The sequence below is a fragment of the Drosophila subobscura genome, chromosome J (genome assembly GCF_008121235.1).
Source record: "Drosophila subobscura isolate 14011-0131.10 chromosome J, UCBerk_Dsub_1.0, whole genome shotgun sequence".
Taxonomy (NCBI): Eukaryota; Metazoa; Arthropoda; class Insecta; order Diptera; family Drosophilidae; genus Drosophila; species Drosophila subobscura.
The window spans coordinates 11,373,690-11,398,955 of NC_048532.1; the positions used below are offsets into that span (position 1 = coordinate 11,373,690).

Consider the following 25,266-nt stretch of genomic DNA (forward strand, 5'->3'; position numbering starts at 1 on the left):
AATTAAAAATTAAAAAATATAAAAAATCGTATATATTTATGTGGTTTATTTAATAAAATATATATAAACATATTTCGCTTTGACGCGCAAATAAATAAATGTGGCAAAAGGCGTGGCTTAGTTTACAACTTAAAGGAGGATATGCTAAATGAATTCAAATCGACTGAATGCCTTTCGAAGTAACAGACATGGACAGCTATAGATACTAGTATACATACATATTTAGTACATATTCGTAGACACATATATATATATTGTACAAATAGAAACGTTTGATTAAAACCCGAACAAAATGCAATTGTGCCTTAAAATCGTACGGAAAATTCATGAAAATTGTGTGTGTTTAAAAAGAATGCGAAATAATGCTAAATAGGCATACAATACACACTATAAACATACACAATTAATTAATATACATAGATAATATGTCTTCTTTTTCTTAAATTGCTGTTGTCTTTTCTGTGGCTGCCATGGCAAGGGAAGAGGTCGGTGAACCTCTTCCTCTACCCTTGCAGTTCGTTTATGATGCAGTGGACCTTCAGTCTTCGCTCTTAGTTTCAGTTTTTGCTGCAACTCCCTATCTCTATCTCGTGTCTCTGATTCCCTCCGTCGGTCTGCAGTAAATTCTACAAACAAAATTCTAACATCAATTGAAAACGCGAACCTAAATCAAACATAAAATAACAGCAAAGTTAACAGTGATTTGCGGCGGTTCAACTTCCAGTTTTCCGACTTTCGCTTTACTTTTCCGCACCATTCACCGCCTGAGTGGTGGCGGTGGTGGTGCTGTTGCCAGCTAACTCCTGCTGGATCTCGTTCAGACTCTTGCCCTTCGTCTCGGGCACGGCAAAGAACACAAAGAAGACCCCGAGCACGGTGAGGCCAGCGAAGAGCCAAAATGTGCCGCCATTGCCCAGACCCTTGTTCAAATCATCGAATGTCTTGGTGACCACAAAGGCCAGCAGCCAGTTGGTGGTGCCAGCAAGGGATCCAGCGAAACCCTTGATGTCGGTGGCAAACAGCTCGCCCATCATCAGCCAGGGCACCGGTCCGTAGCCAATGGAGAACATCAGAATGAAAATGCACAAACTGGCCACTGGCAGCCAGCCCAGATTCTCAACCTTGGTGCTATCCTGGTCCTGCAGAAAGAAGTACACACCAATGGCGGTGGTGGAGAGGGCCATCACAGAGCCAGAGGCCAGCAGCAGAATGCGACGTCCCAGCTTGTCCACCACCAAAGTGGAGACAAATGTGGCCACCACCTGCATGATGCCAATCATGATCGTAGCCCATTGAGAGCCAATGCCGGTGTTTGCATCCTGTAAAAAAAAATCAGTTAGTTCCACTCGATTTACACTCTTTCTTTAGTGATTTGCACGCACCAAAAAGATCTTTGAGGAGTAGAAGATGACAGCATTAATTCCGCACAATTGCTGGAAGAACATCAGGCCCAGACTGATGGCCAAAGCCTTGCGGGTCACCGGACGATTGAGGGCTGCCAAAACGTTCACCTTGTTCTCGCGTATCTCCCGATCGGTCTCATGCAGCTCCTCCAACTCCGGTGCGTAGTCGTATTCCTTGCCACGCAGCCACTGAATGGACTTGACGGCGCTTTCCGAACGACCTTTTGCCACCTGTTGATTGATGGGGATTGATTCTTAGATTTTCCACTTGATAAGATTTGATTTTGTTTATAATGTTATCGTAGCCTTCGCTTGGGAATGCCCCATATCTTTTGGACACTTCCTTAACTTTAGATAGCTGATTGACTTGCAGATTAGAGCCACTCAAAATGGTATCTCCAAATCATGCAGCGCGTCAATTAACTTCGAAATAGTTTATGTGTTTTGTTGGGCTTACCAAGTATGTGGGAGATTCCGGCATGAAGAAGAAGATGACGCCAAAGACAATGGGTATAATGCCGCAAATGACGCTCAGCCAGAAGACATTGACACCGGCTCCGACGGCATATACGAACAGGATACCCATGGTGATCATCAGTTGAAAGAAGCTGCCAAGCGTGCCGCGTATATCCTTTTGGGCAATCTCTCCTGTGTACATCGGAGCAGTCACACAGAAGGCACCGCCGGCCAGACCCAGAATGAAGCGAGAGGCATACAGGAAGCCAACAGATGGGGCCCAAATGAGCATGGCCCAGCCGACAAGGAAGGGCAGGACCAGCATCAGCATCGTCAGCTTGCGTCCAATCATGCTGATGAGGAAACCAATCGGAATGCACACAAAGGCAGCGCCCAGATTCATGCTGGAGCCCACCCACGAGAACTGGGTGCCGCTGACGGGGAAGTCATAGCCCTCGCCATCGACCACGATCTCCGTTTGGGCGGGCGATGTCCAGCCCAGTACGGTACCGGCGGCGAAGGCACCGCCAGCTGCTGCCAGAGCGGCCACATACTGCGGCAGCTTCCTGGACTTGTTCTCGGTGGAGGCGTGCACCATGTTGCCGAGTAGATTCTCCTGATCCTGCGGACAAAGAGAAGGTTCAAGTGTAAGCGAATCGTTCCTCTTTGAGCAACTAAAACTAACTGAGGGCTGGCTATTAGCTGGCTGCTTTAACTACAGGAACAGGCACATACTCAACTCATATCAAATCATTCCGACCATAAGCCGTGATAAGGTCTCTCGTCTCTTGCTACCACCCCCCGACCAGTGATTAGGACCTTTATTGGCGGTACACAACGGTGTACCTAGTGGGTAACCGATAGTGGGCATTCCATTTATGCACCTATATTTATGACACACTTCCATACAAATAACCATCGGACGGACTATTGCCATGGCTAAGGCTATGCTCTCACGTTTGTGGTCGCTGTGAAGTGCTTCATTATTTCATTATGCCGCTCACATAAACAGAAGTCGCGACCCATATACTGGGTCTAACACTTAGATATCGTTCGGATGGACAGGTTCAGAATGGTTAAAAAATTGTTAAGACTTTAAATCAAAGCTGACACGTGATCAATGCATGGAACTTAAATAATTCCATATGATTCAACATTAATTTGAGTCTTACTTTGGGTTCTACATATATAAACGTGGCTTAAGCACGGGTAATTGCGTGATTTGTCTTTAATATTAAAAGTATAGTGCTTAATTATTTGAACTTTTAACAATTATTAGCACGGGAATTAGCAAAAATCCATATCAGATAAGAAGTAATCTTTTCTTAAGATTATAATTGAGTAACAGTTTCTATATCAGAATCAAATTATTATTAGTTCCAATTGATTATTTTGTTGGTGTATTTGAAGGAAACTTTAAAGAGATTCCGAAATAAATTCTCGGATTAAAAGTTAAGCACTTTAAATTACCATTGGACAAGTATAATAAAATCCCTTCGATCCTTTGAAGCTACACCCATGGCTATTACCGATTAAATATGTAGATATGTACATATGTATGTATGTACAGCTGTGTTCAATGAAATAGTAGTGCCGCACCTCACCACTTTCAAAACTATTTTTAAGACATTTTCAATCATCCAAATTAAACAAGTGATACCTTTTTAGAAAGCCTGGAATGTACACATTACGAACCAGAAGGAATTTTGGATTAATTGCATTCCATCTTCCTGATTTACATGACTTTACAAAAATACCCATGAAAACTGCTGTTCAATGAAATAGTAGTGAATTTTTTGAAAATCGAAAAAAAAACCGAAACTTGAGTTAATACCTATCTTTCATATTCTACATGTTTCTTGAGGTTTAATATTTAGTTTTTTAATAATTTTGATTTAGTTACTTCCTTACTCCCGCCTGGAAGGAATTAATAAGGTCCTGCCCAAGCTCCAATAGGATTTTAGCCAATCCTTTTTCAACCACTGGCTCTAACCTTACTCTGAATGCCGGAATTGCATTTATTATAATGCATTTGGCATTTCCCTATAAGATTTTGATAACATTCAAATCCAGGGACTGATTTGAACATCGAAAAACGCCGATCTTTTCAGATGAAACCCAATTTCCCCACCCAGTTGGCGAGCTTTCTTGAGTATTTAGGATCATTATATTGTTGAAAGCTCCTTTTCAAAGGTTTTTTTCAACTGGAATATGAATGTAATGTATGAAAAAGCATGCTGGCCCACACAATTTTCCAAAATGCTCCAACTAGGAGGCTAGGAAGTACCACTTCATGTGGACTGGAGCTCATAAGGATCAGCCCAACATGCCCAATACTGGTTTTTTCAAGAATTTGAACACTAATCTGATGTCTGTGAACGCCAAACCTATTCTTTTTGTTATTTCTTACCATATTATACAACTTTACACTCATCAGTCAAAAGTATTTTTTTGTCACTGCGACACAGCTCAGCCACATGCGTTCTTGCAAACTTTAGCTGTATACCCCTATACTCTCAGAGACAAACGCGTAGCTTTCTGGGACTTCTTGCAGTTAAATAATATGAAGTCATTCGTCAACGAGCTGTCATACAACTTACAGTGTGATATAAAATTGTTTTCATAATTTTTGAGGATATTGAAGACCTTGACCTTGCCTTCGACCATCTTCGACCATCTACTAAAAGACAATTTTTTCGCATAAAAAATCATTTTTAAGGGTGCTTTTTTTAATTGAAACTATTAAATATAACAGTAAAAGCACATTCAAATTAGCTTTGAATTCCATTATACCTCCTGATTTTAGGTTTTAGTCTAATTCTATAGTCTCCCATATTGGACTGTTCAATGATTACTTCTACGCTCCAAAAACAAAAGTACCGCTATATTCAAACATTTCTTTCATCAAAATATTCAATATATAAACTAAGCTTACTGATGGTAACTTTTTTGAATTGATTTAATTTGTTTTTTAATTTTTTTTTAATACTTGCACCCAGCACTACTATTTTATTGAACAGCAGTTTTCATGGGTATTTTTCTAAATTCATGTAAAACAAGAAGATGGAATACAAATGGAATAAGATTTTATCGGGTTTATAATGCTTACGTTCCAATCTTTTCAAAAAGGTATAAATTGTTTAATTTGAAAGACTGGAAGGGTCTCAAAAATAGTTGTGAAAGTGATGGCGTGCGGCACTACTATTTCATTGAACACAACTGTATGTACATATGTGTTTATGCCACCGCCATGGGAGGCAATACTACTCATTGACTTCCGTTCATTAGGCCATAAATTCTTGTATAATCGGTAAATAAGTTAAGGTTATCGCCTGCCCCACAAATCAATCAGCAATTGCCTGGGAATTTATTTACATTTGCTAGGCATAGTACAGAGAGAAGGTACATCAGATGATCTTATGGTATGGTTATTAGCTTTTTGCATGGGCAGGAATGGTCTTGGGGATCTCTAATCTATGATTCGCTAATTTTAATGAAAGAAAACGTACTCCTCTTAAATTTTAGAAAGGAAACTCTTTGTGGGGAAACTCTTTAATGTTTCCTCGTTCATTTCCCAAGGCGCACATTTGTAATTTATGGACATTTTCTCTCGGCATTGCTTCTTTCTTTATATCCAGTGTGTCGCCGCCCACTCTTGAAGTGTTCCCTGTGTATCCCAAATCTCTGCCCACATGCCAGACTAGAGACAGAGAGCTCGGGAACAAATCACTTCCGTGAAATGCAAGCAAAGCGTCACAGAGGGGAAACTGCAGCTGGATAGTGGAACGACGCCCACATACATATTTACTTGGTGTCGGGACACACCTCCGGCCTGCTGCCAGACTGCCGCAGACTGACAGCAAAAAGTAAACGAAGCGTTAAAGCCCAGAGCCCACTGAAATCGATAGCTGCCTCTCGACTCGCGACTCTGAGCTCTGGTCTGCGCTGCTTGGCAGTTCTGGCTGTTCTTGGTTTGATTCCGTCTGTTCCGTCTGTGGCTAATGTGGTCTCTTCAATCCCCTGCCTAGCATTCTGAATCTAAATTTAGATTAAATACTAAACGAAGCTCGCGAGGAGGAACTCGTTGGGCGCCCCTAAGTGGGCGATGACCCGCCTGCTCCCCTTCCTTCTGACCAGCAGCGCCTTCCTTTTGTAGAAGACAGCGAGTGTCAGCGACCAAGCCAAGTCCAAGTTCGTTTCAATGTCAGTGGCAGTAATGGCAGTGGCAAGCGGGGCGCAACAGTGCGCGTCATACTGGTATGTATGCAAACAGTGACATTCCGTTAAACTGGTTCACAAAATTAATAAAGCATAAAGAAATTCCACTAAAAATACTTTATAATCATTTGACTGGCTCTCGTCCAACCTGATTTATAATACTCCCGGCCTATAAATTGAATTTGCATTTCGGTAATTTGAAGAATTCCCATTCGGATATTCCTGGGGTTCCACAACTTCGGAATCTTTAGCTTACATCAGGAAAAGGGAAATTATCTCTGAGATTCCTTTTTACATTGCTCAAAGGAAAATGTTTTCTGCCATAAAAGATGGAAAGTGTTCCATCAAGTGCATTCCATTTATTTTCTATATTTTTGAAATAGTAAAACCGGAATATTTAATCTATTTCTGTTTCCTTTTACCATGCGCTTTTTTCTCTGAGTGTAGAAAGAAAATTCCCATTTGGCATAATCCCTCAATGTTGGTATAATTTAAATAAACGAAAGTGATTACATCTTTATGAATAAAACAAAGCCATAAAAATCATATTTTATAATGCCAGAAATTTGGCTACTTCATTGTTATGCCAATGCTTTGTGTCAGGTCAGGTGGTTTTTCGACTTCTGTTGCTCCAGTTTCAAAATCTATTCAAATGCCGAACACGTTGCGGCGATTTGTTGTTACCATTTTATCTGGGATTACGGCAGAGTGTGGCACAAATCAGTCCATGGTTCAACGTTTTATTTATTTTTAATATATTCCATCGCATTTTGTGACTAATTTTCTCCACCCATTGGAACGATGCCTACCGCAGTGAATGATCATCAATGAATGACACATCCATATTATATCTTAGTTATTATAATTATAAATATATAATATTACTCTACTCCCCGAGGAATTGGTTGATTTTTACCGTACGCCCCCTTTTTCTTATAATTATATTTTTGTTGTTCTGTGGAGAGAATATCTTTGGAAATGATCTTTTCTTTGGTCTTGGCTGTCTCTTTCTGAACGCTGTTGACCTTGTCCAACATGGAACATAAAAATAGAAAGTCTTCAACATGTGCCCCATGGCCTGGGGCTCGTTAGGGTTGATAAGCTCAACGATCTATCATTTTGGGCTGGGATTTTCAGTTTATGATGATGAAAAAATGAAATTAGTTTGGTTTGGTTCCTGATATTTTCATGTGTGTGGAAGAATGTAGATAAGTATATTGTCTGGAGAGGAATAAACAATTCAACTGCTGATAATTGCTTCTTCAACTATTTATATCTTGTATCTTTTGTTTTCCTGCGGCAACATATTTTTGCTCTCAGAACTAGCGTTTACTTTACAAACAGTTGAGAGTGTGTTTGCTCTTGAACAACTTTTAACATCTATAAAGTGCTTTTTTTTGGTACCCTAACTCGGCAAAGGGCCTTCGCAATGAGCTTGTAAGCTTCAGGGTGTAAGAAAGTTAAGCTAAAACATCTCTAGGAAGATAATTCTAATTAAAGAAATTACCATGGGAAGTGTTAATATTTTGGATTAATTTCGCACTGTTTTACATGAACTTTTGCTTTGTTTTACTTAACGAATTAGCCATTAGTTAACCTTGAACCTTTGGTATACCCATCACCAGGAAGTGTATCTATGAAATACGAGTAGAATCGTTTTGTGTTTGCCTACATGGGGTGTGGTGGAGCCATTGTCATTGGCTTTGATGATTTTTACCGCTTGGCGGGAGCCATATTTGGCCCCATTCTCGGCGGCCTCCAGCAGGTGGGAGCTCTCCTCATTGCTGCTGCCGGGCTTCCTTGCGGCCTCCTCTGCCCCAGCACTGGAGTTGCTCGACGAGGCTGTTGACATCTTCACGGGATTATGTAAACTGCGGTTGGGTTTCGGGTTGTTCCTGGAGCTGTTTACTCTAGGGATATGTTCTCTTCACTGATATGTCGTAGCTTTCCTATTTCTTCCTGATTTTCTTGCACTTTTTTCACACACTGCACTCGACGGCACTGCGGCGCAAAATTGGTTGAATAATACGAGCACTGAAACGTCTGGATATGTACACTTGTACGTATGTCCTTTATCTGAGCCTTTTGTCCTTTATCGCTGAGGCCACCCACGTAGCATAGAGAATACTTTCGGGCGCATGCGCACTCAATCACAAAACATGTTGCTGTCCAAAAAAGACCAAAAATATTCTTTCTTTCTTTCTTTCTGCACTCTCAAACACCGAAAATAATTGCTCCACCGATATGTTACGGATTTAATTGGATTTATATTATATTTTGGATATGCTGATGGTTCACAATTTTCAACAATTTTCGGATAAGCTGCACAAGCATCCGGGTATCCGCGTATCTTTGTATCTTTAAACCGCACGCAACGAATGATGGCCAGCAAATGGCGCGCCAAGCAATAAAGAAAGGCCTCCGCCGGGCTCTGGACTTGTTTTCCGCTCTTTCTCCATCTTTCTCGCTCTCTGTTTCTCGCTGTTGGCTCTCTGTCTCTGCGAGAACTGGTCCCGCTCTCTCTTTCAATGTCTATGCCGCATGGCTGGCCTGCCGTGGTCTGGGCATGGTCTTGGCGTAGGGTTGCGGGCTACGACGATGACGATGTCGCTGTCGTGAGGCTATTGACTCTCAAACTGGAATTGAAAGCCCCTCAGTGTTTTTATATTATTTTTATTTTGATTTCTTCTTATTCGGCTTTCTGGTGTTCTGTTGGAGCGTGCAGGCCGGCGACTGGTTGCAGTGGATGTGCATGGCAGAAGGCAGAAAGCAGAAGGCGTTTGTGCAACACATGGAAGACATTTCCTGATTTTACGTCTTCGTTCTTTTGCAGCAGGCTGTCGCTTTTTTCTCTTTTGAGGAACTTTATTTATAATGGGGTCAATGCAAATTTATGGATTCTGCAATTGCACTCTGAATCTGCTTTGGAAACTTCTCTGGTAAAAATTGTATCTCAATCTTTGTAAAATATTGAAAAAGCGGGGGAAATTAATCTTAGTTTTTAAGTGCAATTGCACTTTTCTTTGAGTGTATGAATGTATCACAGCAATTGCATAGCCACCGGCATTCATTTCATGATGAAAAGATTAGCAATTCAATCAATTTGTTTATTGGATCGCTTAGCCAGGGCGAAGGAATTTCAAAGTACCTACATTGTAGAATGTATACTCGTAGATCCGCACGTTGCATACACTATTGAAAGCATTTTCGTATGCACACAAAGATTAAGATGCAGATACAGCTACAAAACTGCAAAACAAACGCACTGCTTTCCCCCCTTCAGATTAAGACTCGAACTTGGATACAAAACAAAGTGGGGCATGTGTGCAGCTATAGATACACGTACTTGCATTAGTGTAGAATGAATTTCCATTGTAATTTTCTATACCTTTGTTTAATTAGCTATGCAAACGCATACAACTCGTACATAAATTCCATGGATCTGTGTGGATCACGTGTCGTTGGACATGTTGCTCGAAAGAGACCCTCAAAAGCAATTCATTATGCTTCCTATTTACGGTCTCTGAGTCGCAATGAAGTACGTTTCTTTCTGCTTTTGGGTTTTTATTTATATTTTTTAATGAATAAACATGACATTGCAGTGAGGCTTCTACCTAGTACATTGCGTTCGAGTAAATGGGTCGTTAGGTAAGAAAAGTATTCGTGTAAGTTTGATGGTAAATGAGTTTAGAAATTTTGGAAAGCGGAAAATAGGCAGATAGTGGGAGTGGAAATTCGAGAATTTTAATGACTAATCAATTAAATGCATATTTTTCTAGAGAACTTTAAATGGTAAAAAATAACTGCCACCACATATTTAATACATTTATTTATTATTTATTATTATTTATTAAGCAATTGTAAGCAAACAACATTACGAGTTTCCTTCAGCTACAGCGATTACCTCCCCCCAAGTGCTTGCACATGTTCGTAGTTGTTCAAAAGCCTCGGTTAAATCCCTTGTAAATACTTTTCACACACCACCACCACCCCGTGGTTCCTGCCCATCCTTTCAGCATGTGAAAACGCAGCAAAGCCAAGACTTGGAATTCAACCAAACATTTGGCACGCTTCATGCTGGGATCAGGCGCACAGCGGCGCCTAAAAGCATGCTCACCTGCTGCGAGTATTCCATTTCCATATACAGAAATGTATCTCGGTATCTGTATCTACACGCAATCCGCAACTGTGTGTATACATACATATATGCCAGTTTGTGCCCGTGTGTGTGTGTATTAATTATGGTAGCGGCAAGCCAAGGGCGAGCAAAGGGCTACAACAGCTCAACAACTCAAGGAATGATGAAATGCCGGCATTGGCCTGGCCTGGCGTGCCCTTACGTAACTGCAAACCCAAAAGCATTGGCCCCCAGGTTGACATAGTCTCTGATTTTTGTTTGACCTACGTCAGTGGCTACGTCACGCAACGGTCTGTATCTGACAGATACAGACACTCTGGGGCATTTAGAGGGGCGTGTGCTGCGCGCGTGACGTCACAGAAGCCAAGCCCCAAATCTCCACCAATCAGCACAGAGTACATGAACATGTGGATACATTTGTATGTGCATATTTGCATGGCTGGCCTGTACGCGTGTGTATCTAAATGCTTTCTTTGTCTTTGCAGTTGCTTTGCTTGCACATAAATCACGCGATACTCTTGTTTAGTTCTTAGTTCAAGTGCAACTACCAAATATTTCTGCTGACCCAACCATCGTTTCGTCTTTATCTACGACCTACATTTGAACTTGTGACAGGGCCAACATGAAGCTGATGAGTACCAGCCAGCCAGCCAGCTAGCAACAAATTTCACAAGTATTATGGATGGATTACCCAAAAATCAATAAGGCAACCTCAAGGTGAACATATCTCTAGGTACATTTGTGTGTGCGCCATGTGGGCGGGATTCTTGTCCTTGGTCAGAGCGAAAAAAGAGAACAAGTCATGCAATTGTTCGCCAAGTTAATGAAATCTCGAAGATTTCTCTCGAAAAATACATTTATGGACTGTCCAAGAAATGTACAAAATTGTGGGTCAGTAGGACAGCATTTTTAAATATATTACTTTTTAACGTTTTTTTGCATTGCTTAATTATTTATTAAGACAACATATTTTTTATACTTACACTTAAATCGCACGGATATTAAGGAGGGAAATTAAGGTGTTCTTCTGCAAGAGAAACAAGATTTTAAATTTTTATTATTACTTTCTCAATTTATTGTGGGTTCAATTTATTTCATTTCTTTATCATAAACATTTGTGTTGTTTTTTTTTTTATCTAAATATAGGTGGATTCGATGGCAGTTATTTTTTTAAATTTACATATATTTCAATTTTAATGAATTCCTTTTGTTTGTTATTAATAATATAGATTTATTAATTCCTTATTTATATTTGAATCGCAGCTTTTCCCTTTAAACTAATTTGCTAACTGTCAAAAGCTGAACGTTGCCAAGTTTCATTTAACGCAAGCTTTTTGTTCCTACATTTAAACTGGTTACAATTAATCTGAAACTGTAACACTCCAACTGTAGCTCTAAAACTGTGGCGCAGTGGACTCAAAGCGAAGCTTAAATTGAACCCGAAGTGTGCTGAAGTGCTAACTAAATATTATTATTGTAAATATTTACTTATTTTTGCAGTGGAATTTTCCCAAGACTTGTTTATTTTTAATTTTTGTTACTGTAAGCTGAAGAGCGAAACACTTTTTACTACAAAAACTGATGCTTAATAACCGAATGGCTTAAAAAGCATATATCCCATAATTATAAATTTAAATTTCCATTAAACTTTAAGGCATATCGTCCCACAATTATCCGAAAATAGGCATTTAAGGGCTCTGTCCATCGATTAAACTGTTTTCGGTCAGACTGACAGACATCAGAAGAAAGCAAAAGAAATGTGTGGGTGTGTGTGAGGGTGAACTCTTATCGGGGAGCGGAAACCATGAAGCGATATTAGAACCACGGCACAGGAGGGGGTATACGGTCACCGGGTTTATCTCGGTCACGTCTTATCGGAGTTATGTCATTCGCATTGTATTTCGGCTGGTAAATCGCTTTATGGCTGCCATCGAACCAATAGATTTCCATATCGGGACCCCAGCCAAGTCATTCCAGATATGGGTTTGTACTAACATTTGAAGTATTTATGTGCAGACTCGACGTCGACTTCGATTCATTGATTGAGTGCATTGCGAATCGGTCAATCGGGGCCCGAGGACTATAAATACTCGGGTATGAAATGCTTGATTGACGGATCGTAGAGCGATAAATGCGACAATATAACTCTATAAATGCCGGCATGTACGCCCCCACATCTACAGCCACACCCACATCCACAACAACCATCATCAGAGATCAGAGAACCGAACCACACACAGCGCAGAACCTTAACAAGAGATTTCCTTATTAAATTCACTAAAAAGCGAAACTATTTTAAATACAATACCTACACATGGCGCGGGAATTTATGAGAGTCAATTGAGCGCACTTTACTTTGATTAAATGAAATCTTTATGGGATTGCTTGCTTTCAGATATAAGAAATGCCTGAAAAAAGAAAACACAGACACAGGGGGGGCTATGGCCGAAAGATATACATATCTACTTAGTCAGAAATGATAAGATTTGTGAGCTAAAAGAGGGGGGAACCGTCTGGTAAGGTCTAGAACACAGAGGGAACAGGATATTTTCGAAGAAAAAGTTCGAAAACAGAGGATTGGCCGTATTCCAGTCGTTGTCTGCTGAAATCCAGTTATTTGCGGTACCTTTAATCTGCTGTGGAACCCGATTAATTATTTCAAGTAAAATACGAGGTTACTCGGCGGCCTCCCATGGGGATTGCCCTCGGATCGTGGAACGGAGCCAGCCGATTCGATCAACCATGAAGCTGCCCTACAGAGGAGGCTCTCTGCTGCGCTGCTCTTGGCCGGGTACAAGTTCAAAGTCTTGGCATTTGATTCCCAGTCGTGCCCATTTGTATTGTTATTTAGCAGCAATTGAGATTGAGATTATGTTTTATTCAAGTGGAGAGCTGTTGATTGGAGGAGCCAAAATTGTGGGTTTCGCAGTGACGCAAAAGCAAACTTAAGATGTGGACGAGCCCCAAAAAGAAGGTGTCGACAGATCGTAGTCCTATTTGGAGGCTGGGGCATGGGGCCTGCCGCCTGTCGCCTATCGCGGCGACTGCATCGAATGAGGGGTTATCCCAGGGTTTATCAGTGGGTCCAAATGGGCCGTTCGTTGTCTCCCGCCTGTCGCAATTTCAATCATTTATATTATATATATTTTGTATATTTTACATTATATTTCATTACATGTGCACATTTTCTTTTTAATTTTCCGCCCGCTGCGTGTGCTGGGCGCCTAATGACTGGAAAATGTTGAAAGCTCAACCGTTTGCCATTCTGTAATACATTTTGATAAGATTCTACACAGTAGCCGTGCTGATTAAACCTTAACCCGACAAATTGATAAGATGTGGGGCTTTCTGGGCTATTTAGATGTCTAATTAATGTGTCGCACAAGCCTTTTAAGCGATTTTTGCCGCACCATTTGCACACATTTGTTGACCTTAGAGCCCCTTATCGGCGCGGTTTATTGACGCCAAGAAATTTGCTTAATCAGCATGCAAAAATATAGTAATTATAACTAGTTTCACAGTGCTCGAGACCAGAGAGTGCTAATTTGTGTGAAAAGTACATCACGAGTATCAATTTGTTAAGCCATTCTGAAGGTTTAGTGTCTATATCTAAGTTCTTATCTTGCCTATATAGATTGCCATTCAAGCTATCAGCGTAGGATATCGATCAAGGCTTTTGTTTACACTGATTAGAGTGTGCAACGATTGACTAACTGAAGAATCCGACAAGCCGCTATCAATTGTGTATCCAGGAATAAACAAGATAGCATTCAATGGAAAGGGATGACTCTTGAGATGGAGCCATATCCACTTGCTTAATCATTTGTAAATTATTATGAGCGGGTGTAAATGTCTTTGAAATTACATAGTACAGCCTGAGGGCATGGGCGTGACATTGGCTAGCATTGACATTGACACTTTGTCATGTGTTTTTCCTAGACGATAAGCAAATGAAGAACAAAACGTACGAGCAGAGATTTTTGAAACGAAACTAAAATGTCTCAAATTCTGGCACTTGGAAACACTGATAAGAAGCTTTGGTGGACCACACACACAGAGTGGCCTCGGCACGCACCATTCACTCAACAATAATAAGCTCAACAACAAATTAGAATTAAGCGTCTGTTCGACTGTTTCCCAGAATCCTAAATATAAAAAAAGAATTTCGTTTATAATTTTCGATTAGAGGACATTTCCGCTTATACTCGTACAGGAGATATTAACACCATCAATTAGAACTGAAACTGAGACGGGTGTATACAACAAAATGCAACTTTTGATCATTTGCCGCCATGCAAACGGGTTTCTGTTCTGTTCGCTGGAACGGCAATGCGCCACCAGCTCCCCGTTATGAAAACAGATGTAAAAATATAAATAAACCCAAAATTAATGTATGTAATTTGAGTTTCTTATTGAAGCGAGGGCTATTTTCATTCACTCCATTTACATAAGCTTGTTGTTGGCCAAAGGTGTTTTTGTTTTGTGATTCAGAAATAAAAAGTGCAGGAATATTTACACACGAAACGAGGAATTTTTGGGAAGAAATATTATCGGAGGAGTTGTTGTTTTCAAACAAGAATTTTCATTGGAAATTCTAGATATTTAATCCTTTATAAAAAGTCTCCTAAAATATAATTCAATTTAATCATTTCTAAATCTTCCGCACTCTGTTTAAAGTTTGAGTGACATTTATAACGGGAAATTGCTACCTTTTTTGCAGGCTGCTAATCTTTCATTTAATGATCCGTTTCCGTTTGGAGAACAGAAAACCGAATACTATAGGGAAAACTAATATAAGTGAGAGCACCATAAAAAACGGAATCGAAAAACAGTCATCAATGTCAGTGCAGTAGTGCAGTGTGCAGCGGGAAGCAGATGTCTGTTTGACTGAATGACTGACTGATTGTTTTGCGGGGAAGGTGAACGAAAGGGAGGATCGAATTTGTCGACGTGGGGGCACGTCTCTACTTAGTATTCCCATAGAATGTACGGAAGAGCCCGAACAGAACGGCCGTAGAGGGAAGAGAATGAATTTAAGGAAACTGAGGAAAAGTATTTTTAATTAAAGTTCAATAGATTCAAACCATTATTTATGTTATTGGAGCATTGTTTATGAGAAGAAATTTCTAGTAATAATAAGTATGCCTGATCGCAGTCAACAGCTGCATTTTGTTTACCAAAATATTGACATCATTTTATTGGAATTTGTATTAAACATTTAAATTGATGCTTTATTTACAATACACTCAAATCAACAAAATTTCGTTTACTTTGCAGTTAATGAATCGAACGAGAGGGACAGGAGAGAACCTGTTCAATAAGCATAAAAAACGTGTCAACAATTATGAACCCATTTCAACTTGCGTAAAGGTAAGCGATTTTAAAAATATTATATTAAATAAAACATTAAACTGATATTAAATATTAGCCAAACAAATAGAGAGGGGCCTGGCAATTGATATGTGCTCAATGTATATAACTTTTTTATATATAGGATATTTTATGAATCGAAAATATTTACCCACAATATACAAATCTATAAATATTTCGCACCCACAAGTTTTCAGAAATTTCCATAAAATATGCTCTCTTGGAAAAGAGAGCTCTCTGTTTTCTCGCTCTCTTTCTCTGTATAGATCATCCACGAAAGATCTATTTTATTTTTTTCAAGTCTTCGTGTGGGTGTCGCCAACTTTTTATACACCTTTCTTTTGATTTCGATACCAACTTGACGTCACAGAAAATTCCTGCGTCTTAGCGTGGATATAGTAGATATATTCGGATATGGAATTTTTATACAGAAAAGAACATATTTGAACTTGACAGAGAAATGTTTTCCTTACAATTTCTTTATGCAAATCCATTTCCATTGATTAAAAGCTAATCACAATCCACATTGAATTGATCTAGTGGGTGCATAGGTGAATTTATTTCTGTGCGCTTGTTTACACCTTTGCGAGTGGAACGCCCGAGTGCGTTGACGTCACACTGTGCTACGAATGAATTACCACAAATACGCCCAACCTCCCTCCCACTGGGTACACGTGATGTAAATTTTCCCGCTAGCAGTTGTTGTCTTTAGAGTGGGTGACAATGCCCTCCCCCCTGTGGACAATTCTCCACAACTTGCAAATTGGTTCTCTCTATCTACATATCTATCCCATCTGTCCATCTGTCCATCTGTATTTCCCATTTCCACGAAAGGAACCCCCCGCCTTGAAGCACACGAAGCTCTACTATGTGTTTGCCCTTGAACTTGGCCGCGATAATTAGATTTCCTCCGTTCTGTGTTCTATTTTCCCCCCTGTAAAAGTGAAGTAGATGAGCCCGGGGTCGGTTGATGACTTGCTGCCTCGTAAACATATGCAAAGTGTTTGACTTTAATGAGCTGCACTGCATTTTCTCTGGAAAACATTGCAAGTCTATTTATAAAGGCAACATGGATACTTCCGTAATATTACATTTTGTCAATTTCTCTAGGAAAGTATACAAAAAACAGAATTTCTTTGATTTATTCCGCCCAGCTTAGGGAGTTTTTCCTTGCGACTGGGGGTCTTTCTGTGGTCTGCAAGCTAAAGTGCACGTAAGACCCAAACCCAATCGCTCCGATTTATTGCTTACAAAGAAAGCTATCAGCAATGAAGTTGTTTCCAAGTTGATTTCGTATCTGTTCTATCCGCTTATCAAATGATCTAAAATATCCGGCCCGAAATCAATCAAAATTAAATGCTTTTATTGAAGATCAGTTGCACACGAAGCCTCAACCGAACGTGAACGTGATTTTCAATTTAATTTGAGAGCTTTAATTCCCAATGAATTAAACAGACAACCGCAAGATTATAAGGTATATAGGGGGGATTTTTCTGTGTATATATCTGGAACTAAGCTGTTGGGGAAATTCGCATTTCGTTTGAATAAAGTCTGGATACCATACCATAATTAAATGAGGTAAATCAGGTGGTTTATGAATTGGATTTTGTGTTTGTCCCACGTTCTGTCGACATTTGGCACGTTCCAGTGTCTCATCGAATTAGCGCTACAGTCAGCACAACAAAAACACAATACAAAAGTACTTCCCCCTTACCCAAAATGCAGCACGCAAAAACTTGTTCTTCGGCGGCTACTAAGGGCCCATCGATAAGGTGCACAACAGCCCAGAAACGCGTGCAACCCCTAATTAATCATTAACTTTCGCTTGCAATCAAAACAAGTGCAAAGGTTAGGCATGTTCTATGTTTCTGCCTATGACGAGGCAACAGTTCCGCCCATACGAATATTATTCCAAGTAAATGTCAATGCTCTTAATTATGTACTTAGAAGGCAACCCAATGCATTACCTCCCTATTGGCGGGAAATAGGCAAATTGGATTATGTTTTCTTTCTCTCTGTTTTATATTGCTCGCGAGTTGTTTATGTTATTTCATTTTCTTTCTATTTTAGATTTATTTGCAATATTATGGCACAAAGTTGAGGTTTCATAAAGTATTTTCCAACTAAACTTTGACGTCAAACAATTTCTATTTCCAATTTAAAAACACTTTTTCTGCGTTGTTCTATCCTCAGACTAATCTAAGTGATTTATTGAAGTGTTTTCCATGTTATGTGACAGCCGAACTCAACCCTAAATTTTGCTTTTGTTTAAGGGAATGCGTATGGGGGAATACATCTATAAATATACGTAATTTGTGGAAAAAACCACATGAAATGGTTTTTTTTATATTTAATGTTATTATTACTTTATTTATATACATATTTTGTATTATTTATTTAATTGTATAACAACTGTTTTTTCCACATATTTGTTTGTTCCTAAAAACTTTGCCATTTCTTTCCCGCTCTTTACACATTTTTGTGTGTTTTTTCTTAGTGGCTGTAAAACTGTAAAACAAAGACCGGGTAGAAGTGAAAGACCGAAACTTACCCGCAGTCAGTCGACTGTGTTTTTGTTCTTGTGCTGCTTTGCTTTTGCAGCTTCCCCACTCTTTGAACTTGAATTGTCCTTTGGCTGGAGCTGGAGAGGAAGTCTGCCGCTTAGTGCTTTTTTTGTGTGTGTGTTGTTTTTGTCTTTTTTGCGCAAAAGAAAGTGCACGTAATTATATATTAAAATATACAGCAGAGAGCAGAGTAAAATTACAGTTTACTTGTTACAAAAAAACAGTTAATTCTTGCGGTCCACAGAGGCCGACACAGACACAAGCACACATAAACCGGGGGACGGGACACAGTTATGTGAACGAAATCTCTTTTCTCTTCGGTGCACTTTGGCTTTTTGGGGAGAAGCGCGCCCGACGAATTCGCTAAAACGACTGATATCGTTGATATGGACAGGCCTCCGAGTAAGTAGCTCGACAGAATTGTGCGCCAGCAACGACGACGGCGACGTTGGCAGCGGCAGAGGCAGAAGCAGAGGCACCGACCTGGCGTTCTCTGGTGCCAGCGCGGGAAATGTACGAAATGTTCCGAAGCTCTGGTTGTTTTTTTTTCGTTTAACTGTTTACTATTTTGCACGGTTTATGCTTAATCTTTGAGCGCCCATTAAATTCAATAAGCAGCTGCGCTCTGTCTGCGCTCCAAGCGATTCTTTTGACGTCACAGCAGACCTTTGGGCTGGGGTAGAAAGCCGACTCCTTGCTATGGAATTTCATCACGTCACAGTCAAAAATGTACAGACACACGTTCCATATTGTAAGCTGAAAGGTGTAGGCGTGAAGGGATGCTGCTGAGTCAGATTTTTGCTCTGCGCTGCGCCTGTATTGTCCTTGGCAGAGGACGCTGGCCACGCTCGGTCGCATTTCGTTAGGGCTTACGCAAGAAACGTAAGCTTCGTAGGTACGTGCTTGCAGGATTTAAGGATTTGAGGTTGATTTCATCAATGCATTGTTTGATTGCTGCAGAGGAATCAATTAATAATTATCCATTCATTTCGAATGTAACGCTACGACGACCCATAATTAATTGCAGGTTAAAATTTGGTTTAGCATAAAATGTATTTGGTTCCATTCTCCTTTTTAAACATAAACATCATTGCACATAATCTGCACCAATATTCTGCCGATGCCTCTGAGCTTATTTAAAATATTGATTTATGTATATATATATTCTGTATATGATAGATTCAATTAGCTTAGATGTGTATATATTTATTCTGTTAAATAATTGAAACGGTAGTTAGTTTGTTGTGGTGTCATGTCTTCCTTTAGATAAATCCTTAGCTACGAGTTCTGGTCTCTCATTGAGTTGTGATTGCATCGCATAGTCTCTCCATCTCCGTACATCTCTTTGGTTAACTTGTCTTGACTTTTGCTCCTTAAACACTACGCATTAGGATAATATATATTTGTAGCATTATTAAAGCATTTAATTGTCCATCTCTATATTCGGCATAAATCCACAGCAAAGGATTCTTTTCAGCTGCATCTTATTCCACTTCGGTTTCTATAGTTTCACAGTTGAAACCACAGAACTTCCACCGCTTTTCCGACTGTTCAGACTTGAAGAGATTTGTGTACTTTTTGAGTATGCTGGCAAGATCATCGTGGCTTCTGGTTCCTGAACTTTTATCTACCATTCCATCGAGGTAGCTGGCAATGCTGGCTAACTCCACGCCGCGGGGATGTAGCACCAGATAGGCCGAGGTCAAAGCTATAACCTTGGCCTCTGCCAGCGCCAGGGATTTGAAGTTCTGCTGTAAATATAATGCAGATTAGTGGATCATCGATCAGGGAAACTTTCCATTTACTCACCTCTTGAGTGGGCGAGATGGGAGTATTCTCTGTGCTGACTTCGAGACTGTTTGCCTTGGCACTCACTTCGGTAATTGACTCTTTTGCTTTGTTGGCCACAGACTCCTGCCTCTCATCGTCCTCAATCTCATGGATCTCCACCACACCGCTTTGATGCTCAATGATGCGCACATCATCGTCCACCTTATCAATATCAATTATTTCCAGCTCCGGCACATGTCGTGGTGGTGGCAGCCTCAACTCAGTTCCTGCCTCCTCGCTGCACGAGTCGCCGCTGCTGTAATCCACATTCGAAGCGGTGGCGCTGAGACTCGCTTCTTTGTCTTTTAGTTTGTCTGCCGTCTCCTTGATCTTGGTCTTGAGCAGCAGCTGCTTCACGCCGGCGTCCTTGAGGTTGCGTTCGAGTTGCTCAATGTGCTTGGTATCCTTCTGCTCGCGCAGCTTGGTCTGCAGCAGTTGGGTCTGCATGTTGCGTATGGTCTCCTGCAGGACTTTGATTTGCTTCTCGCGTTGCACATAATCGCTGCGCTCCAGCGATATTTCATGGCGTATGGCCTCCAGTTGGCAGCGCAGCGAATCGTTTTCATCCTACAAGAAGAGACAAAAATTAGTGTCTATCGAGAAGATTGTGTGAGACTCTTACCTTGAGACTATCGCTATCATAGCGGGTTCGCTTGCCGCCCACTCGCCTTTCGTAGTCGCGCTCATCGTCTGATATTTCCATCTCATCATCATCATTGATTCTGACCGAGTGCAGTTCCTGCATGGCATATGGGAAGAGAAACTTTGATTAGTTTTCCCTTTCTATGCAAAACAGTAGCATTTCTTCAGTCGTATTCGTAATCGTATTCATTGCTTACAAAAGTAAAATTCACTATAAACCTAGCTATAAAATTTGAGTATAAGGAATGTATCAAATTTCTTTGTTTTCCTCGTTGCACGAGGACTCCGCTTACTTACCTCGCCATTATTATTATATATTTTACAAATGTTTCTTTTCTTTCTTTCATTTTGGTTTCAATTCATTAATAATTTGCATCAATGATTCTGCTTTGTTTTAGTTCTTCCGCTTACGATTTACCAAACCAATTTAATTTAATTAAATTCAGTGCGTGGCCAACAAATTTTCAAATTTTTATGTGGGTTATCCCTTTTTTTTGTTCCAAAAATTTGCCAATTTGTGGACAATCGTCTAAAGGTTTACGTTTAGTTAAAAGTAATGAAAGCTTTTTATGCAAATGCTTAGTTAGAAGAGGGTATAGAAAATCCATTAAAATGAAAGTTATACCAAAAAGCTAAGAAGAAAGATATAGAGTCTAAAGCATTACAGATGGAGAGATATACGATACGGATATTTCGATTTCTAAGCAGTAAGTTACACATGTACGACAGAACCTGATTGATTAGGGTGATTAATGGTGGGAAAAATGTTTGAAAATGAAAAGAAAATCACCAGTCAGAGAGCATAAGAAAGAGTTATGAGTATTAAATAAGCTAAATCGAATAAAGTATCTCTTCAAACATTTCCCCCCATTGAGAGATGATCTTAAATTAAATGTATGTAACGCTGTCAAAGCTTCAATCATTTCTCATAATGGTACTACGAGTAAAATTTAAATGTAAATTAATACTACACTTGAAATATAACACTTAGAGTTCGATTTGTTTGGTTAACAGATGGGAGGGGCGAACAAACAAATGAGGTAGTAACATGTTGTGCAAATAACAACAAAATTAACAGTTATTAAACAACAATTAGCAGCTGAAAGCATCTGCGATGGCATCAATGAGGGGGCAGAAGTGATATGAATGGGCGACATGCAAAAATTGATAGGGATACGGCACTGATAACACACAAAACATTGAACAAATGATACAAATATGATACGACTACAATTTTATGACTAGAACAACAGCAACGGAAGGAGCAATACATAGTAGTAGTACATAGTTGTAGGCGATTATTGGACAGTAAATGGACATTGAGAGGGAACTTGTTGGGGTTTTTATACACAACATTTGTCGTACCATCTTTGAGGCTGTGTTTGTGTGTGTCGTAATTGATTATTTGAACATTTTAGTACGTACCGTGGCTAACTTCTTCCATTGATCGATGTTTTTTCTTTGGGCTTTGGTGAAATGGTCCCAAACCTTCTTGTGACTAGCGGCATTGAACACTTTTTCAATCTGAGTGACTGAACAATAATGCAATAATATATAATAATATTAAGGGAGGACAGAGGGTAGTTTTTTTGTTTATAGGTTTTTCTTTTTCTTGCTGTTTTTTGATTTGATCACCTTTTCGGAACTAGACCATTTTAGTTGTGAATAAAATGAGTGAGAAATGATAAGTAGAAAGAAAACTACTTGAGGGACCCTCGCATTGCGTTTTAAAATATATATGGTATATAGTAATGGTTATTTATAGTAGATATGTATAGTTATTAGGTACAATCTAGAGAGAATACAACAACGTCTTGTTACCTACTCGTATCTTTAGACTTTGATTTACTTTTGGGCCTGGTCCAAGGAGTCTAAGACTACAAAGGACTCACGTCCCTTGATAATCGCAATGGATCATTTGAATTTCTCTTCTTTGGTTTACAAACCTTTGAGGCCTGCCTTCTGCCATTGTGTGGGTGTCGAGAGAACACACAAAAGAGAAAATGACTGAGAATTTGGCCGCACAGTGGTACGAAATATAAAATATGTCAAGCAAATTAAAGCAAGGAATATTTTAAATAATAATAATACAACATAAAGTAACTTTTAAATATTTTCAAAGAATTTCGTTTTAAAAATGTTGACTACAAAAAGAAAAAATAATAATTAAAAGCATTTTATTCATAAATTATTTAGCAATGCTCTTTAAACTGTTTGAACTTTTCTAAACTCAACTCTTATTTGCCATCGCTGGGTTATATGATATGATAAACGGCATGACTTTCGGATTACTTTATTTTGTAAGGTTTCCAATTGAAAATAATTAATGAAAAATTATAAAAACAAAACCCTTCTGAAGTAGCTCATACCTCTTGATGCATTGGTCTTTATTTATCACTCTGTTTGCTTTTTCAATTGACTTTCGGCCCACTGTGCGGCCCTTGATGTTTGTCTCTAGCTTTTGGCTGGGCTTTACCTGATCCATGCTCGGATATTGGGTTTGCTCCCTTCCCTTCGGCTTTTCAGAGAGCTTTGAGATTTAAGACAGTGAGGTTTTTGTGTGGTAAATCGATGACTAGATTTGCTAGTGTATGAGGTGTACATGTATATGTGTTTCTGTGTGTGTTTGTGTGGCTGATTGTTCAGATTTACAGACTCTATGGAGGAGGCTAACCCCGGGCGCAACGAAAACAGAAAAAATAGAATAGGTTCAAAACGAGGTAGGAAGGCGGGCGGGCGGGTCGGCACCTAAATTTCCGACTAGACTAGGAGCTAAGAAAGCTTTTGTGGATTGGAGGGGCTTGCTTGCCGCCAGTTTTTGGGGGCTCACTTACATTGTGTGGACATGGTGCCCATCTGCTTGCGATAGCTTTCGCGTGCCTTGCGCAAATCATCCTCCAGCTGCTGCTTGTCCGTGTGCAGATGCCTCACATGGGCGTGCGTGATCTGGATCATTGAGTAGAAGACGTTGGCATTCCGCTTGGTGCAATCTCCACGCTCCAGCCAGGCGGTGATCGTCTGTATGGCCTTCACAAAGGTCTCGTTGCTGCGCAGCTGCTCGGCGACGGCGGTGGCCTCGTGCTCCGTGTAGTGCGGTATTGGCGGCGGCGACTGGGAACGCATTCGATCCAGCGACATGCGTTCGCGGTGACGCTGCTCCCGCTGCAGCTGCCGCTGCTTGCACTCGTAGTCATACTGATCGTCCCTCGCCTGGGCATAGTCCACATGCAGACGTCCAAAGTTCGGGGGCTCGTTCATTGCCGAAATGCGCAGCCTGTAGCCCGAGAGATAGATGGCCCGATCGATGGCCGTCTCGTGGCGGTAGCGTATGTGGCAAAAGTTCTTCTTGGACATGCGCAGGGTGGTTATCTCGCCGCACGACTCGAAGATCTCTCGGATCACATCCTCGGTGACATTCTCCGGCAGTCCGCCAACGAAAACCGTACGACAGCCGGGCGGGCGTTCCCTTATCGTGGGCGGCGGTGCATTGGGATTGGGTGGAAACAAAATGCAATTCTTTGTCTTGATCACCTCCTTGAGTCCAGCCGCTGCAGAGCCATCTGTCGCGAACAGAGATTGTTTGGTTACCATTACTAGAGTGTGCTGCATTTGCCGCTTACCCGCTGCTAGAGCTGCATCCAGTCCAGCTACCCCATCCGTGGGCATTCCCGCCACTGTGGCATAGTGGATCTGCTGCATTTGCTGCATGGCTGCTGCCATCATGGCCGTGGGATCCATCAGCATTTGTGCTGCATTGGCGCTGCTCGTACCTGTCGCTGCTGCTGCCGCTCCAGTAGTGGGCGTGCCGCCTGTGCCACCGCCCGTGGTCGTCTGTGCAGCAGCCGCCGGGAAGTACAAGTAGCCCGGCGGCGTGTGCATGAGGCCATTCAGATAGAGCTGCGCATCGGGCAGCGACAACGATGTGGCCGTTAGCTTGTCCACCGTTGGCTTGAGGCCTGTTGTTGAGGACACATCTGCGGGGTGTCCATCCATCTCGTTTTCGTTCTCCAGATCCATGGGGGCACTGCCCTGTTGTGCCAGCGGCTTCATCATTTTGTTGGGCGTCTGCTTGGCGGCTGTTGCGGTGGCTCCTGCTGCCGCATTGTTGCTGTTAACAGTCGAGGATGTGGCTGCCGTCGAGATGGCGGCGGCCAATTGATTGAGGAAGTTTGGGTGATTTGGCAAACTGACGCCATTCGGCATGGTCCCAAAGAGCGGTACTGCATGAAAGAGCAGGAAAGTTAACTAAATCAATACAACAATGATACGGGAAAGCCGGTAATAACAATCAGCTGAACGACAACCTTGGAAAGTGGCACAGGTGAGGGGGGGAATCCTGCTACAATTCGATTCTTTCGTGTGAGTGGGGTGGGTGGAATTTATACCAAAATGGCGTAAGCACTGGCCAGACAAATGTGAAATAAAACCATTTTGCCAGCGACCAGCAATACATCCAGACAGTATTTCACTTTTGGACACTTATTGTGGCAGTTTGCAAGTATTTGCAGCCGAAGAACTGAATACTTACACATATTAAGAGCGAAAAAATGCCTTTTTATGTATTAAAATTAAATCCGATGACCAGCATTGCCACCGCAGCGGAAACAAACAGCTGTTTGAACAAACTTCAATGATCTGGCAGCAT

At 40.8% G+C, this 25,266-nt stretch overlaps 2 protein-coding genes across 8 annotated transcripts; both read right to left on the reverse strand.

Annotated features, from left to right (window-relative positions):
* Positions 1–26: 26 nt before the first annotated feature.
* Positions 27–18,529, reverse strand: LOC117893602 (facilitated trehalose transporter Tret1). Of its 3 annotated transcripts, XM_034800279.1 has the most exons (5): positions 18,137–18,529; positions 11,199–11,242; positions 1,861–2,481; positions 1,383–1,634; positions 27–1,319 (listed from the first exon to the last, which is right to left on the reverse strand). In XM_034800279.1, exons 3-5 carry the CDS (start codon positions 2,455–2,457, stop codon positions 741–743), a joined length of 1,428 nt encoding a protein of 475 aa, XP_034656170.1. In that variant the 5' UTR covers positions 2,458–2,481; positions 11,199–11,242; positions 18,137–18,529; the 3' UTR covers positions 27–740. The 3 variants fall into 3 exon arrangements, with proteins under 3 accessions (XP_034656170.1, XP_034656168.1, XP_034656169.1); XM_034800277.1 differs by lacking the exons at positions 11,199–11,242; positions 18,137–18,529 and adding an exon at positions 7,750–7,978; XM_034800278.1 differs by lacking the exons at positions 11,199–11,242; positions 18,137–18,529 and adding an exon at positions 7,795–7,977.
* Positions 18,530–19,232: 703 nt separating this feature from the next.
* Positions 19,233–25,245, reverse strand: LOC117893306 (ecto-NOX disulfide-thiol exchanger 2). 5 transcript variants are annotated; one of them, XM_034799885.1, is made up of 7 exons: positions 25,150–25,245; positions 24,242–24,841; positions 23,456–24,181; positions 22,047–22,153; positions 20,602–20,718; positions 19,959–20,546; positions 19,233–19,897 (listed from the first exon to the last, which is right to left on the reverse strand). In XM_034799885.1, the coding sequence occupies exons 1-7, from the start codon at positions 25,151–25,153 to the stop codon at positions 19,634–19,636; spliced, it is 2,406 nt and encodes an 801-aa protein (XP_034655776.1). In that variant the 5' UTR covers positions 25,154–25,245; the 3' UTR covers positions 19,233–19,633. The 5 variants fall into 5 exon arrangements, with proteins under 5 accessions (XP_034655776.1, XP_034655775.1, XP_034655777.1 ...); XM_034799884.1 differs by having other exon boundaries at positions 19,233–19,900; XM_034799886.1 differs by lacking the exon at positions 25,150–25,245 and adding an exon at positions 24,926–25,105 and having other exon boundaries at positions 19,233–19,900.
* Between the last annotated feature and the right edge of the window lie 21 nt (positions 25,246–25,266).